Consider the following 14,145-nt stretch of genomic DNA (forward strand, 5'->3'; position numbering starts at 1 on the left):
AATGCTTGGTTCGACTCCGTCACTGTGCTGCCTCGTGTTGAAATCACAGGGATCGAGTACGGAGCTGCCGATAGAGCGCAGGCTCGCGTGTCACTTCTATTCGGATCTGGGTGCAATCGCTCTTCCCTGCCGTCTTCTTTTCCATCTTCGTCCGCCATCCCGACTTGATCATCACTCTCGACTCAGCCATCGGCTCTCTACCGAGGCACAGCCGTCACCTGCGCACAGTCACCATGACGGAACCAGACCGCTCACGCCGCAATGGCCAGAGCTCATCCAAGTCCAAGCAGCATTTCGAGGTCGCTGCCGACGAGTACCAGGCTCCCTTTCAGATGCCATCGAAGAAGATCGACGCAGAAGCAACTACCGATGACTCACGTGTAGCCGACTTTGCCTCTTCACCCTACTTTGACGATCAGGAAGCTCGTGAAGCCATCGAGTGGGCAAAATCGCAGCAGCAAGCTGAACTCGACGCCGGCACCGATGAAGCCTCCGGAGGCGCCGTCGAGATCGGTCGAAGGCGTCGGCGGGATAGCCAGGTCGGCAGTTACGATGAGGGCGGAAGCATCTTCGATGGTCCCGGTGCCGGTGCTGTTCCGAGTTCGGTGAGCAGTATGCGCCACGAGATGGCCAGGCCGGAGCTAGGCCGTAGGACCTCTCGCAGTTCTCGCCGCCGCATCTCGTTGGAGGGCCGTTCACCACGTCGCACCCGCAAGCTTTCGAGTGCATCTGCGCAGAGCGAACAGAGCGAGGCTGTCACTATCTCGAGTGAGAGAAGTGTCTCTCCAGACTCGGTTGCTGGTCGCCGCAAGCCAGCCAGTCAACGCAGCGGCAGCACGTACCACTTTGGTCGCAGGAAGCGCGTTCCTGAAGATGCCGACCTCACGGGGTCCAGTCAGCCCAAAGGTATGCTCGGCTCCATTCTCGCCTCCATCCGTGGCGACCGGGCTGACGATGATAACGATGATGCTCGAAGCCGCCGATCATCTTCTCGACCTCTTCTCTCCCGTCGACGATCGTCAGGCTCGGTCATCTCAACCCGCACCGGCAGGTCAGATGCAGGCCGCGATGACGAAGACGAAGACGAGGATTACGACAACAGCAGAGGCTGGAGCGACGACGACTACGGCTTTGACGACGAAGACGACGACGACGATTCATACCATTCTTCCGACGACGATGCGTCCAACCGCAACGGCATCCTTCCTTCAGCTTTCGGTACACTCAGCGGTGCAGTCGACCCCGTCTTTGGAGACACGCGCTTTTCCACTGATCATCCGCCCGAGGATGACCTGGACGCTGAGCTCGCCGGTCGCGATCTTGAAGAAGGAGAAGCCAATGGATTCGGCCGCTCCGAGGGCGATCTCGGCGCCAGCGCGCAGTCACGCGGTCGAACAGCCGCGAGCAGCAGTGCCCAAGCAAAGGAGGAGATGAGCTACCTCGACAAAGCCTCGAGGAGCAGGCAGCAAGTCTATCTGACCGAAGAGGATACTCTCATTCGCTTCACTGGCTACAAGACGCTCGTCGGTAACCAGATTATCTATTCGATCGTCTGTTGCCTCACGCTAGGCATCGTCTACCTTATCGGTCGATGGCTGCCTCGTTTCCGACTCAGGTACGTCTGCAAAGAGGTCGAATTCGAAAAGGCCGAATTCGTCATGATCGAGAATCAGTGGGGAGATCTTCACAAGGAGAGATGCACCACCATTCCATTCGCCCGCCCTCTCGCCACGGTCTTCCCGCACTCTTCGCGTGAGCCACCTGCTACTCAAGCTGAAGCACAATCCATGCCCACCATGAACCTGCCTCCTGAGCTTGTCAGCAAGAGCAGCGCACCTTCAAAGAACACCTCGGCAAAGAGCAGCATCGTCAACGGCGGCACACCTTCAAATGGCGTCAACGGCACCAGCCACGGAGCTGACACGTCTACTACTACTGGCGGTCTCGCCATGCTCTCCGGTGTTCAGACCGAGCAGCTCATGGACCTCACCTTTTTCGACCATCGTTATACCCGGTACGCACTGCATCCGCCCTCTGGCCGCCTCCGCATGATCAAGGACTGGCGGGACCCACTGTGGACCTCGCTCGCCGCCATCAACAACGGCATCAGCTTCGACGCAGAGAAGGATCGCACGACCGTCTTTGGTAAGAATGCCATCGAGATCCAGGCCAAGTCCACGTGGCAGTTGTTGGTCGACGAGGTGCTTCATCCATTCTACATGTTCCAGATCGTCTCGATCATCCTCTGGTCCTTCGACAACTACTACTACTACGCCTTTTGCATCGCCGTCATTTCGCTCGTCTCGATCTTCACCACACTCCTCGAGACGCGTCAGACGGTCAACCGCATGCGCGAGATGAGTCGCTTCTCGTGCGACGTCCGCGTACTGCGCGAAGGCAAGTGGCAGGTGCTCGATTCGAACGATCTGGTCCCCGGTGATGTCTACGACGTAGCCGAACCCGGCCTGCTGCTCTTCCCCGCTGATAGTGTCCTGCTGAGTGGCGACGCCATCGTCAACGAGAGCATGCTTACAGGTGAAAGTGTCCCTGTCAGCAAGGTGCCGCTGACCACGACCAGCATGGCGGGTCTTCACGCAGCTGGCACCGAAGTGACTGCGGATCTTGCCAAACACTTCCTCTTCTCTGGCACACGCATCATCCGTATCCGTGGAAGCGGGTCCACTGACAAGAACGAGGCTGGCGCCAAGGCGATGGTGGTTCGCACCGGATTCAACACCACCAAAGGTGCCCTGGTGCGCAGCATGCTGTTCCCCAAGCCCATGGGATTCAAGTTCTATCGCGACTCTTTCCGCTTCATCGGCTTCCTCGCTATGATTGCGGGTATTGGTTTCACCTTTGCTGCTGTCAACTTTGTCAAGATCGGCATTGCTTGGCACATCATTGTCATCCGTGCGCTCGACCTGATCACGGTCGTGGTCCCTCCCGCCCTTCCAGCTACGATGTCGATCGGTATCTCGTTTGCCATCAATCGTCTGCGCAAAGTCGGTATCTTCTGCATTTCGCCCAACCGCGTCATCATCGGTGGCAAGGTCGATGTCTTTGCCTTTGACAAGACCGGTACGCTCACCGCCGAGGGTCTGGACGTGCTTGGTACGCGTACCATCGATCTCAAAGCCGGCAGATTCAGCGAGCTGCACGAGACGGTCGAGGAGATGCCGGTCGGCGCCGGTGCCAAGACGGATGCAGACGCGCGAAAGATGCCTCTGCTGTATGCTATGGCAACCTGTCACTCGCTCAAGGTCGTCGATGGAGAGGTGATCGGCGACCCGCTCGACGTCAAGATGTTCGAGTACACCGGTTGGACCTTGGACGAGGGCAAAGATCGCTCGGCCAAAGCCACCACCAAATCCGGAACCGCCAAGAACGGCAAGTCGAAGCTAACGGAACGACCGCCTGCGCTGGTTCAGACCGTTGTGCGTCCACCGGGCGGCCAAGCCTTCGAGGTGGAAGATGCCATCAAATCAGGCCGCCACGCACACTTCCTGGAGCTAGGAGTGCTGCGCACGTTCGAGTTTGTCAGCTCGCTGCGTCGAATGTCGGTCATCGTCAAACGTCTCAAGTCGCAGTCGATGGAAGTGTTTGTGAAAGGTGCACCGGAAGTGATGGCTGACATCTGCGACAAGGACACCTTCCCCGCGGACTACGATGATCTGCTCTCGTACTACACCAAGCACGGCTACCGTGTCATCGCATGCGCGGGCAAGTCGATGGCGGGGATGAGCTGGATCAAAGCACAACGCATGCGTCGAGAGCAAGCCGAGAGCGGGCTGCGATTCCTCGGTCTGATCATCTTCGAGAACAAGCTGAAGGAAGGCAGTGCGCCCGCGATCGAGGTGCTCAGGAACGCCAACATCGTGACCAAGATGGTGACGGGTGACAATCCGAGGACGGCCATCAGTGTGGCGAGGGAGTGCGGCATGGTGGGTCAGTCGGCGCACGTGTTCATGCCGACGTTTGTCGAGGGCGATCAGAGGAGCCCGAGGGCGGTGATCGATTGGTCGAGCGTCGACGATGATCGGATCAAGCTGGATGCTTACAATCTGCAGCCCAGGGAGGTGGACCCGCACGTGCTGGATCTGGAGGAGTTCGACTTCCAGGACTATCAGCTGGCCTTGACGGGCGACGTGTTCAGGTGGATGATCGACTTTGCGCCCATCGAGACGGTGAGGAGGATGCTCATCAAAGGAACCATCTTTGCACGAATGTCGCCGGACGAGAAGCACGAGCTGGTGGAGCGACTGCAAGCGCTCAACTACTGCGTAGGGTTCTGCGGTGATGGTGCCAACGACTGCGGTGCGCTCAAGGCGGCCGATATCGGCATCTCGCTCTCGGAAGCGGAGGCGTCGGTTGCGGCGCCGTTCACATCGAACCGAGGCGACATCTCATGCGTGCTCGATACGATCGCCGAAGGACGTGCGGCGCTGGTGACGTCGTTCAACTGCTTCAGCTACATCTGCTTGACGTCGCTGATCCAGTTCTCGTCGGTGTTGCTCATGTATTCGATCGGCAGCTCGCTGTCGGATGGACAATTCATGTTGGCGGACTTCTCGGCGCTGTTGTTGAGCGTGTTCTCGGCTAGGACTGGACCGCCGTAGAGTAGGGAATGGTCGACAATGCTAACGATCCATAGAAGACTGCAGGCAGGAATTTCGTGTGTGTGTGTGTGTGTGTGTGCGATGCGTGCGATGAAAGTGCGATCTGAGACGTGAATAAAAGTACAAGTTTGAGAAACAGGGAAGCATAGCAGGTCAAGCGTCTCCATCGTGCTGCATGCTTCGTTCTACCGCCTTGTAGGTCTTGTTGCCATGCTTTCTGCCCTTTCCACGTCTTGATCTCCTCATCACGCGCTGCAACCCTTTGACCGACTTTACGACGTACTTTGCGAGGAAGCTTTCGAAGGCGAAGCTCAACAGCGTGTTGATCACCACCGCCACGAAGAGCGCCACGTGGAAGCTTCTGGGGAACTTGACCAAGCCCAAGATATCTGCGACGAAACCTTCTGGTGTGAACAAGGCGTACAGGCTGAACCCGAGGAGGAGGGTTACGCTAGCCATGAGCCAAACGTTCGTGATCGGGTTCTTTCGATAAGGATATCCGGTGGTGTATACGAGACACCCGATGGTGTATTGAAAGGAGGAGACGAGGAAGACGGCCGAGTTTTCGGGGTTGGAGGAGTTGAGTTCGGCATCGGGATCGATGACGGGTGGGGTGTACCAGGGTTGAGCACGGACGTAGTAGAAGGCCCACATTTGGAACGCGCCGCAGATGAGGACTTGACCGATGAGCGAGACGAGGACTTTAATGGAGACGAGGTTGGCGGTAGGGGCGCGTGGGTGGATGGGGGTGTGGTGAGGGACGGGGGAGGCGGAGTAGGTGGAGGGCGCCATAGTGCGCGATGGGCGGGAGGGGGAAGGAGGGAGAGGTCGCAGTTCGTAGCTGTTTGGAGAAGTGATGCTGACGATAACGCGAGTGCGCAGAGAGAGTGGAGAGGATGATGCGTGCTGATCTGCGTGTGAGTGCCAAAGTGGACACAGGTGGTGATTCTGGCAGGATGAGCGATGTCTGAGATGAAGGTTGAGAGATGGAAGACGTCGACGATGATGATGCAAAGCTGCGTGCAATGAACCAAAAAATCCCTCCACAAGCAAGCATCGATCTCACACTTGCCAACTCCAAAAATTGCGGGTAATTCTTCGGCTCCTCCGAGGCAGTCGCACGAGCAACATCGGTCGGACGGCGATTCTCAAAGACCGACGAGAGCACAGAGCACGGAGCACAGAGACTCCTTGCTGCCGTTGATCAACGTTCTCTCGACAGCCACAACTGACTCGACCTTCTGAATTCGCAGCCTGTGTTTGATGCTGCATCTGCGTACCCTCTCGCTGCATACACTCTTCACTTCCATCCTTGTCTTCGTCGTGTCTGTACTTTTGTATCGAGAACAGCAACGGCGTTACCACCCATCGCCAGTGTCAGGTCTCTACATCGGACAAGAACTTTCCGACACTGATACCCCTTCGACCGCATTCACGAACCTATCGAGCTCGCACAAGATGGCAAACGCGAGGGTCAAGGTGCTTCTCGTCAACGACGACGGTCCACCCTCGACATCCTCGCCCCACGTATTGGGGTTGTATGAGGAGCTCACGGCTCTTGGTTGGGATGTGACCGTAGTGCTACCCTCCTTCCAAAAGTCGTGGGGATCGATGCAGTTCTCGCTGCAAGGCCCCGTAGCATACTGGTATTACTACCCGATCAAAGACAACTTCGACGGCAAACACGCCGGCACCTCCGAATCGTGGTCGGCCACCCGTCGACCAATCAACCGCGAACGTGGCGAGATCGCCGAATGGATCCTCATCGACGGCTCACCCACCACAGCATCCAACTCTGGTCTGTTCAACCAGAACGCATTCTTCGGCGAAACAGCTGCTGAACGAGAGGCACCCGCCAGCACCACCACTCCCTTCAACCTGGTCGTTTCCGGACCCAACTTCGGTAGGAACACAGGAACGGCGTTCGCCATGTCCTCCGGGACGCTGGGTGCAGCTATGGCGGCAGCTCTCGCGGGGGTTCGCAGCATCGCAGTATCGTTTGGACACTTTACCGCCAACCCACCCACTTTCGCGGATCGATCCAAGGCTCGTGGTCCGGGATTGGAACCTGCCCAACTTCGAACCGTCGCTTCCACAGCGAACAGGTTCACCGCCTCGTTGATCCAGCGTCTCTACACAAACTGGTCTCAGGAAGCAGACGTAAGGTGCTACAGCATCAACGTTCCGCTGTGCGAGACTATCTCTCAACCCGAAGTCGTGTGGACGAGGATCTGGGAGAACCGATACGGTCCGCTGTTCGCAGCCGAATCGACGGCAACGTACCCGGCTCCTCCAGCGCCGCAACCTGCCACAGCGCCAAAACCGCAGAATGTGCTCCACTTTGCTCCCAACATGGCCAGCTTGTTGGGTCCCAAGAGTCTGCCAGAGGGGACCGACGTTTGGGCCATCTTGAATGGGTATGTCAGTGTCACTAGATTAAGGCCCAACTTTATGGAGGTGGATAGGGAAGGGAAGGGGTTGGATGTCAAGCGGTTCGAGGAGCTCAAGTTGAAGGAATTGCAGGATGGGTTGGAGGTAGGGACCAGGTGGAGGTTGTAGGAGGTGGTACAATCTAGACGCAGTTCGTCGCAAGAGGGGTTTAAAACATTTGCTGCTTTACTCCAAAAGTTTGATTTCTTATGCTGAGTTGCGAAGCATCATACATCAGGCTTATCGGGACCCTTGGTGCTGGAGTGGACCTGCTTGTGCGACTCGTTAGCGCTCGGGTGCAGGTGAGGCTTGTTGGGAGGCAAGTCGATGTCCTGTTGGTCGTTGAAAGAACACAGTCGGATCGTGTCAGCTTTCTACTTTTGGCGAACACAAGCTCTTCTGCAAGATGAAAAACTTACATGTGCCTGAGTTTCCTGTCGGAGCACATCTCCACCGCGACCGCCGGTGTTGACGTCGTCGCGTCCAGCCTCTGGGTTGGGAACCGTGTCGAGCGGCACCTTGTAGTCCGCCTTCATGCCGGCTAGAGAGTAATTGTTGGGCAGCGTGCCTGCGACTTCCTGTTGAGGTCCGGTGGATGTTTGTGCGTTTGAAATGGCGTCCGACATGGTTAAAATTTGAGATGGGCTGACAAGTTTTGCAGGAAAGATGTTGTTGCAACAGAGATGGACCACGGGTGGTATATATAGGATCGCCTGCAAAACTCCCAGCCATTGCGAGCTGAAGGGATCTTGCGCACGTCAGCTTGTCGGAAGAACTTTCGCCTCAGGTCTGTGGGAAAACGTCACACGAGCAGAAGCACGTCACAATCACTTGCTGCGAGACCCAGGAAAGACATCGCAGTCCTTTCCGAAGCGATTCGAGGGTGTGGCTTATTCCACAAGGAAATTCGCCGAGATCAGATGAGTGTAAGATGAGTGATCCTCCACTCAGACGCATGACATCTGTTGACGCGCGCAAACCGACAGGACCCTTGCCTCCTTCTTTGCACTAACGCAGCTTCAGTCAGCCGTCCCGAAAAGCGAGGTGATTTCATCTATACATCAGCTCAAACTCGCCTCGACAGTCGAATTCAACACTCAACACAAGGCAGATGAACGATCACAATTCGATTGCGGGCTGACGGAACCACGAAAAACCTTGGAGAGAGAACAAGAGACTGAACATGATGTGGAATGCGATGCGAAGTGGATGTTTCTCGAAGAAGGACCGGAACGAGAACAAGACGACGACAGAAACTTACCAGAACCCAGCGGTAAGCAATCGACCACTGCTCATCAGAAGCCAGGGACGGAGCTGAGAGCGGGCGTTCCAGGAGCCTTGGGCTTGGACGCCTTCGTCTCGATGAACGTCTTGATGATCGGGATGCCGCCCTTGCTGTCGTCGGTGCGCTTCTCGTCAAAGGCCTTGTACACCTTGGGGATATCCTCCAGCTTGAAGCGGTGCGTCAGAACCAAGGTCGGGTCAAACTTGCCAGGTACGACGTAGTCCTTGAACACCTGCTCCATGTACGCTTGCACAGGTGCCTGACCGTTGCCCTTGAGCATGATGCCCTTCTCCATCAGCGCACCAATCTCAAATGCGTTGCACTGTCCCACGTAGTCGGCGATGACAGAGATACGGCCAAACTTGCGCGTAGCCCGGATGGCTTCGTTGAGGTTCTCCGATGTGTCGGTCTCGGCGCCAACCATCTGCATCGCCTTGTGCGCGAGTGACTTGGCGTAGCGGGCGCCAGCTGTGTCGAAGGAGACGTCGACACCGCCCGGACACTTCTTCAGGATCTCGGCCACCACGTCGGGGGTTACGTCAAAATTAATGGTAGAGATGTTGCCGAGCTTGTCTTTGGCCCATTGCAGACGAGCAGCTACATTGTCGATGAGGATCACCTGTTTGGCATGGAAGACCCTGACAAGCCATTGGGCGACGAGCTGACCAATAGGTCCGGCGCCCCAGATGGCTGCCGTCTCGCCCTCCTTGAAGTCGATGTCGACAACAGTGTGGTAAGCGGTGAGCGTGATATCGGCCATCATGATGGCTTTCTCATCCGACACCGTCTCGGGCACGTGGAAGCAGTTGACATCGCCAAACGGCACACGGAAGTATTCGGCTTGGGTGCCGGCGTAGCCACCGAGCAGATGCGAGTAGCCGAGGACGCCACCAAGCTTCTGGCCGTAGAGCTGCTCCATCTGAGCGCTGCTGTTGGTGCGATCGCACATGGTGAACAGCTTCTCCTTGCAGTAGCGGCACGATCCGCAGGCGATGTTGAAAGCGGCAACTACACGGTCGCCTGGCTTGAACTTAGTGACCGATGCGCCAACCTGCTCGACAATGCCCGTGCCCTCGTGGCCGAGAATGTCGCCTTTCTTCAGGTTGGGAATGACGTTGTGATAGAGGTGCAGGTCGCTTCCACAAACGGTGACGGCCGTGTTGCGAATGACGATGTCGGTAGGGTCGGTGACGGTGGGTCTGGCCACCTCCGACAGCTGAACGTCTTTGGTGCCCTGGAAGGTGAGCGCCAGCATGCTGCCCTCGCCAGGCTTGTAGGTCGTCGACGTCGCAGTGGGAAGTTCTCCGGACATGATGCTGATACTCTCACTTGGAAGGGGCTGTGATATCAAGTAAGTGGGAGAGGAAGGAAGCAGCAAAGAGTCGTTTGGCTGTTGGCCAATGAGACGTCTTCATCCTTATATGTACTCAGCCGGTCTGCAGTATAGCGTCTCAGCCATCGCCACTTGGTAGGAAAAGCGAGCACTGGAGCGGTGTCTTGACTTGAATCTCTCAACGAGAAGCCAGCAAGTGCTGTCGGACCTGACCTGCCAGTCCAGACCCGTTCCGAGAGCATGCTCGCGGGTTGAAGCTGAACAAGGACGGAGGCGACTGGCACACGACATCGGATGAAGATTAGTCACGGTCGCTCTGCGATGCTGAGCGCCAAAGTCGAGCGGCGCCATGACACTATTAGGTGCTGAATGTACATTGTGGATGACGAGCGTAAGGGCAAGGCAAAGAATGTCAATTAGCACGGAGGGCTGTCGTCCGGCATCTTTCCCGTGCAGCCGACGTGCCTTCCGAAGCCTCGAGTGCAACTGAGGAAGAGTGTTTCGCCGAAGAGAGAGGATGTACTATAGTTGAGCCCAGTTCGGGTAACACACAAGGCTAAAGAGCATCATCTTCGAAAAACGAGGCGCACGAATGTGACTGACCATGTGTTGCAAGCGAGAATGTGACTCAGCCACACTTTGACAGCTCCATAGTGCTCGGAAGGCAACCGAACTTTGAGCTTCGATTGCGTTGGCCCGTGTGTCGTATCAACATCTCCGGCTCGGAACGAGCAACAGTCGTCTCGTCGGTTGCCTCACGATGTCGTGTGTGCTCTACATCCCTTTGCCGCAATGACAGGGTGGAAGGCAATAAAGTGTCAGCGTATGTGCTAAACTGAGGAAAAGCTATGCAGAAAATGATCAGCGGAAAATGTGGCACCGGAATTACAGTTGAACCGACTGAACAGCTTGCAGCGGTTGCTCTGTCTCTTGCGCTCGAGCCATCTGACTTCCATTTTTGCCCTCTTCTTGTGACCTTTCCCTGTCAGCATCGGACTTGCCTCATAACAGCGACGTGCAGCAGCCAACACGGAAGCGCAAAGGGGTGTCAAAGAAATATGGGTATCGTTTGAGTCATAGTCCAAAGGCCATCGCTGGCACCTGGAAAGAATCTAGTGTACAGCAAATCCGGCATCGTTCTCGTTCTATGATAATCGCTCCTTCAATCGCTCCAATCCGACTCTTCCTCCTGTGCGCGAAGGGAGACCTCTGGCAGCGGCGCTTTGACGCGTTTGGTGGGTCGCGACGATGAGGTTGATTGCAACGGATTCCGTGGCTTACGTTGTGAATCCGACGGCGCCGCCGCCACCACCGCCGGCTCGAGAGCTTCGGCAGCTCGTTTGCGAGTGGTGTCACCCTCTGGCGCTGCAGCGGGGCTCGACGGCGGAGTCGAATTGTTGCGCTCTGCCTTCGACTTTGCAGGTGGCAGCGACTTCGTGTCGAGGCTGCGCGCCAAGGTCGCGAATTCGGCGTCACGCTCTTGTTTCGATTGACTCGGCCAATCACCGGCAGCCACCTTGGTCCGTTCAAAGACAGCTCGTTCGGCAGCATCGGTACGAAAGAAGGATGACAGCTCGTTGCTGTCAAACAGCAGGTCATCCACCTGCTCGTCCGTGAGCAGATCGATGGGATGACAACATGATTTGGATTCGGGATCGACATCGCGCTGATGGAGAGCACCAGCGGCTTCGAGGCGTTGTTGGACAAGGGGCCAGACTTCGACTTCGTCACCGGCGTCTTCTGTCGACGAATAGGGCTCACCGGCGGATAGTGCTGGACGCATCGCCGAAGCAGAGATCCTGGGTGAAGTCGAGAGAAAGCAGACCAATTCGTCGTCGTCCAGCTCGCGCTCAGGACTGTCTTGGACATGTGTCTCTTGGCCGTGGTGAGCCGATGTACGTCGATCTGCCTCCTTTTTGTCCGAGCGTGCTTGGGGTGTCGGTCCCTGGTCATGCGGGACCCCCTTGGAAGACAATCCACGACGCACATCGAGAACGTCGAGAGCATGGATGACGACATCGAGCCGAGCCAGATCCGACATACCTTCAGCATTCTGTCGTCCCGAGCGGAGCTTCGAGCGTCGCTTTTGGGAAATGGGCGCTGCGTCCGAAAGCCAGGGAATTTTTGCCACTTCCGTCCTGATTGCTGCGCAAATCTCCTTGTAACATTCCTTTGCGTTCCTGCTGAAGACGGCATCGCCATCGACCGATGAGGTGAACACGGAATCCGGCGATGAAAGCGATCTGGGGTCGAAATCGAGTGCGGCGTAAGTGCAGCGAAACATGTCCCAGATGGGTGCTAGTGCTTTGAGATGCGCTTCGAAAGCGAGGACGACTGCGGCAAACGCAGCCAGCTGCCCAGATGCGGAAGGATGTCGATTGGGCCACCAAAACGTGCAAAGATCAAGGGCGGTTGACTCGACAGCCTCGAATGGCGTCTTGTGAAAGATACGGGCAGGGTCTAGCTTCAAAAGTCCGTCAGCGTCCGGAAGTGCACCTCGGAATGGCTGCAGAAAGTCCCTCACACTAGAGCTGAGAGGCGAGGAGTTGGTGTGTATCAAGTGACAGCAGAAGAAGGCGACGATGCGACGCACAAACGCATCGGGGTCGGCGAGTCTGATGTTTTGGACGGCGCCCTTGACGAGTAGACGGAGGCGTTTGAAGGCAAGACGAACTTTCGGATAGGGTAGTTGTGCCGCATCCGACACACTGCCCAAGTCGGTGTGGACGCCTTGCCGCCGTAGGACTACGTAGCAGCAGGCGGCTGCCAGGAGCAAAGAGCTGGTTCCCCACCTGACGCGAGGAGGTACGGACCTCGGAGGCATCGAATCGGACGGCGGAGATGATGTAGCATCATGATCGGTGGCTGAATCGCCTCGACCCGCGATGTCGTTGGTATGTCGATCTGCTGCAGGCTTCCATGACTCGTCTCGTGCACGTTGGAAAAGGAATTCGACCTGTTGGAAGAGGCCCGGATGGCCAAGACGACGGAGCGTTCCTCGTATACGAGCATCCACTTCGGGTTTATGCCGAAGCTCGCTGAGATGACGCTGGTGCTCGCGGTCGCCGGGCCAAAAAGGCTTTCCATCTGGACCGAGTGGTGCAAGAGAGAAGGAGGAAGAGGCGCGCTGCTGCTGCGGAGCGCCGAGTGCGTAGGCTACGTCGTGCACATCGGTGGGCTGGTATAGTTGGAGATCTTGGAAGACGGTGGCGCAATTCGAGCACACCTGGTGGCCAACTTCGGTGAGGAAATGTATGGTGTCGTTCGATCCACACTCGGGACAAACTTGCGACATGACGCCGTACGCCGTAGGATCCTGTTGGAGCAAGCCGCCGGCGCAGTCGAGACAGTTGGAGATCAATTCATGGCGACCTTCCCTGCAACCTCGTCCTCTCAACCTGCCCTTTGAGCTTGCGAAAAACAGGATGAGCGTCAAGAAGTGGTGAAGTGCATGAGAGAGGGTCGGTGTGTCGGAATCGCCGTTGATCGACGGAATGAATGCCGAAAAGAAAAGTGAAACTCAGCTGCTACTGCTGCACGCTGCATCAAACAAGGCGAGGAGGACCCTTGACTGCGCCATGACCGAAAGAAGAATGTTTTCGAATGTTACGCCTACATGTTACTTTTTTTTCCACCCACCCAAATAGCGGGTGAATCACGACACGAAGAACGAGAAGGAAAGAGAGCCAACGCTGTTCGTGTGTGCCTTGTCCAAGCGAGGATGGCATTTCCGCTTCGCGTCGATCTACAATCGCTTCAATTCAAAGTCAACTTCCTATACTTCGACAAGTTCATCCTCTCCCGCTGTCTACGTTCCTCCCCTCTTCCGACCTCATCTCGTCTTGCGGCTGTTCGAGCTCACGTAAGACTTTGTTCGCAGCTGCGCTTAGCCATCTTGGCTCGTCTGCTGAATCTTGCGAGCTCGCACACTGACCTTACCCTCTTTCAGACGACTGTCGGCAGCAGGACGATCATTCACACCGATCGGATCCGTCTCCGACTCTTCGAACAGCAATCCTCTGCCAGACGTCACTCTGTTCCTCTCCTCTATTGAAGGCCCGAGCCCCCGGGCCTCCCGCAACGTACGGTCCTGCCCTTGTCTTTTGCTAATCACATCGCAACCGTGAACGGCATCACGCCGGTGTCAGCGGAAACTTCGACGGCGGTCACAAAGCTCCGCTTGTAGAGGATACAGACGACACTGCAATCGATGAGACAGGCGTCGACGGCAGCTCATTCAAGTCAGGATCCCACATTTCATCTCTGAAATCGTAGCATCGACCTGTCCGCCCTACCGAACTCCCATCTCATGTCGTCGTATCCACAGCACGCCTCACCTGCGGGTGCGGCGTTTAGCGCTGCTAGTCCTGGCGTAATTCGCAGCCAGAACCTCCCCTACATTCCACCACAGACGCAGCAGATGGGCCCAGGCTTGCCGCTGGTACCTTACGCACAGCAGCCCCACCAGCATCCCGCATTCC

At 56.7% G+C, this 14,145-nt stretch overlaps 6 protein-coding genes across 6 annotated transcripts; 2 read left to right on the forward strand and 4 right to left on the reverse strand.

Moving 5' to 3' along the window:
- Positions 1-233: 233 nt before the first annotated feature.
- Positions 234-4,616, forward strand: PHSY_005570 (hypothetical protein; the record flags this gene model as incomplete). The annotated part of the gene is made up of 1 exon (XM_012336179.1): positions 234-4,616. One exon carries the CDS (start codon positions 234-236, stop codon positions 4,614-4,616), a length of 4,383 nt encoding a protein of 1,460 aa, XP_012191569.1.
- Positions 4,617-4,769: 153 nt separating this feature from the next.
- PHSY_005571 (hypothetical protein) lies at positions 4,770-5,270 on the reverse strand (the record flags this gene model as incomplete). The annotated part of the gene is made up of 1 exon (XM_012336180.1): positions 4,770-5,270. The coding sequence occupies one exon, from the start codon at positions 5,268-5,270 to the stop codon at positions 4,770-4,772; it is 501 nt and encodes a 166-aa protein (XP_012191570.1).
- A 332-nt stretch (positions 5,271-5,602) lies between these two features.
- PHSY_005572 (cytoplasm protein) lies at positions 5,603-7,175 on the forward strand (the record flags this gene model as incomplete). The annotated part of the gene is made up of 2 exons (XM_012336181.1): positions 5,603-5,706; positions 5,870-7,175. The coding sequence occupies 2 exons, from the start codon at positions 5,603-5,605 to the stop codon at positions 7,173-7,175; spliced, it is 1,410 nt and encodes a 469-aa protein (XP_012191571.1).
- Positions 7,176-7,273: 98 nt separating this feature from the next.
- PHSY_005573 (hypothetical protein) lies at positions 7,274-7,582 on the reverse strand (the record flags this gene model as incomplete). The annotated part of the gene is made up of 2 exons (XM_012336182.1): positions 7,274-7,378; positions 7,466-7,582. 2 exons carry the CDS (start codon positions 7,580-7,582, stop codon positions 7,274-7,276), a joined length of 222 nt encoding a protein of 73 aa, XP_012191572.1.
- Positions 7,583-8,341: 759 nt separating this feature from the next.
- PHSY_005574 (alcohol dehydrogenase) lies at positions 8,342-9,643 on the reverse strand (the record flags this gene model as incomplete). The annotated part of the gene is made up of 1 exon (XM_012336183.1): positions 8,342-9,643. The coding sequence occupies one exon, from the start codon at positions 9,641-9,643 to the stop codon at positions 8,342-8,344; it is 1,302 nt and encodes a 433-aa protein (XP_012191573.1).
- A 1,183-nt stretch (positions 9,644-10,826) lies between these two features.
- On the reverse strand, positions 10,827-14,135 carry PHSY_005575 (siderophore transcription factor; the record flags this gene model as incomplete). The annotated part of the gene is made up of 3 exons (XM_012336184.1): positions 10,827-12,980; positions 13,599-13,770; positions 14,002-14,135. The coding sequence occupies 3 exons, from the start codon at positions 14,133-14,135 to the stop codon at positions 10,827-10,829; spliced, it is 2,460 nt and encodes an 819-aa protein (XP_012191574.1).
- Between the last annotated feature and the right edge of the window lie 10 nt (positions 14,136-14,145).

This window comes from Pseudozyma hubeiensis (assembly GCF_000403515.1).
Source record: "Pseudozyma hubeiensis SY62 DNA, scaffold: PHS51, whole genome shotgun sequence".
Taxonomy (NCBI): domain Eukaryota; kingdom Fungi; phylum Basidiomycota; class Ustilaginomycetes; order Ustilaginales; family Ustilaginaceae; genus Pseudozyma; species Pseudozyma hubeiensis.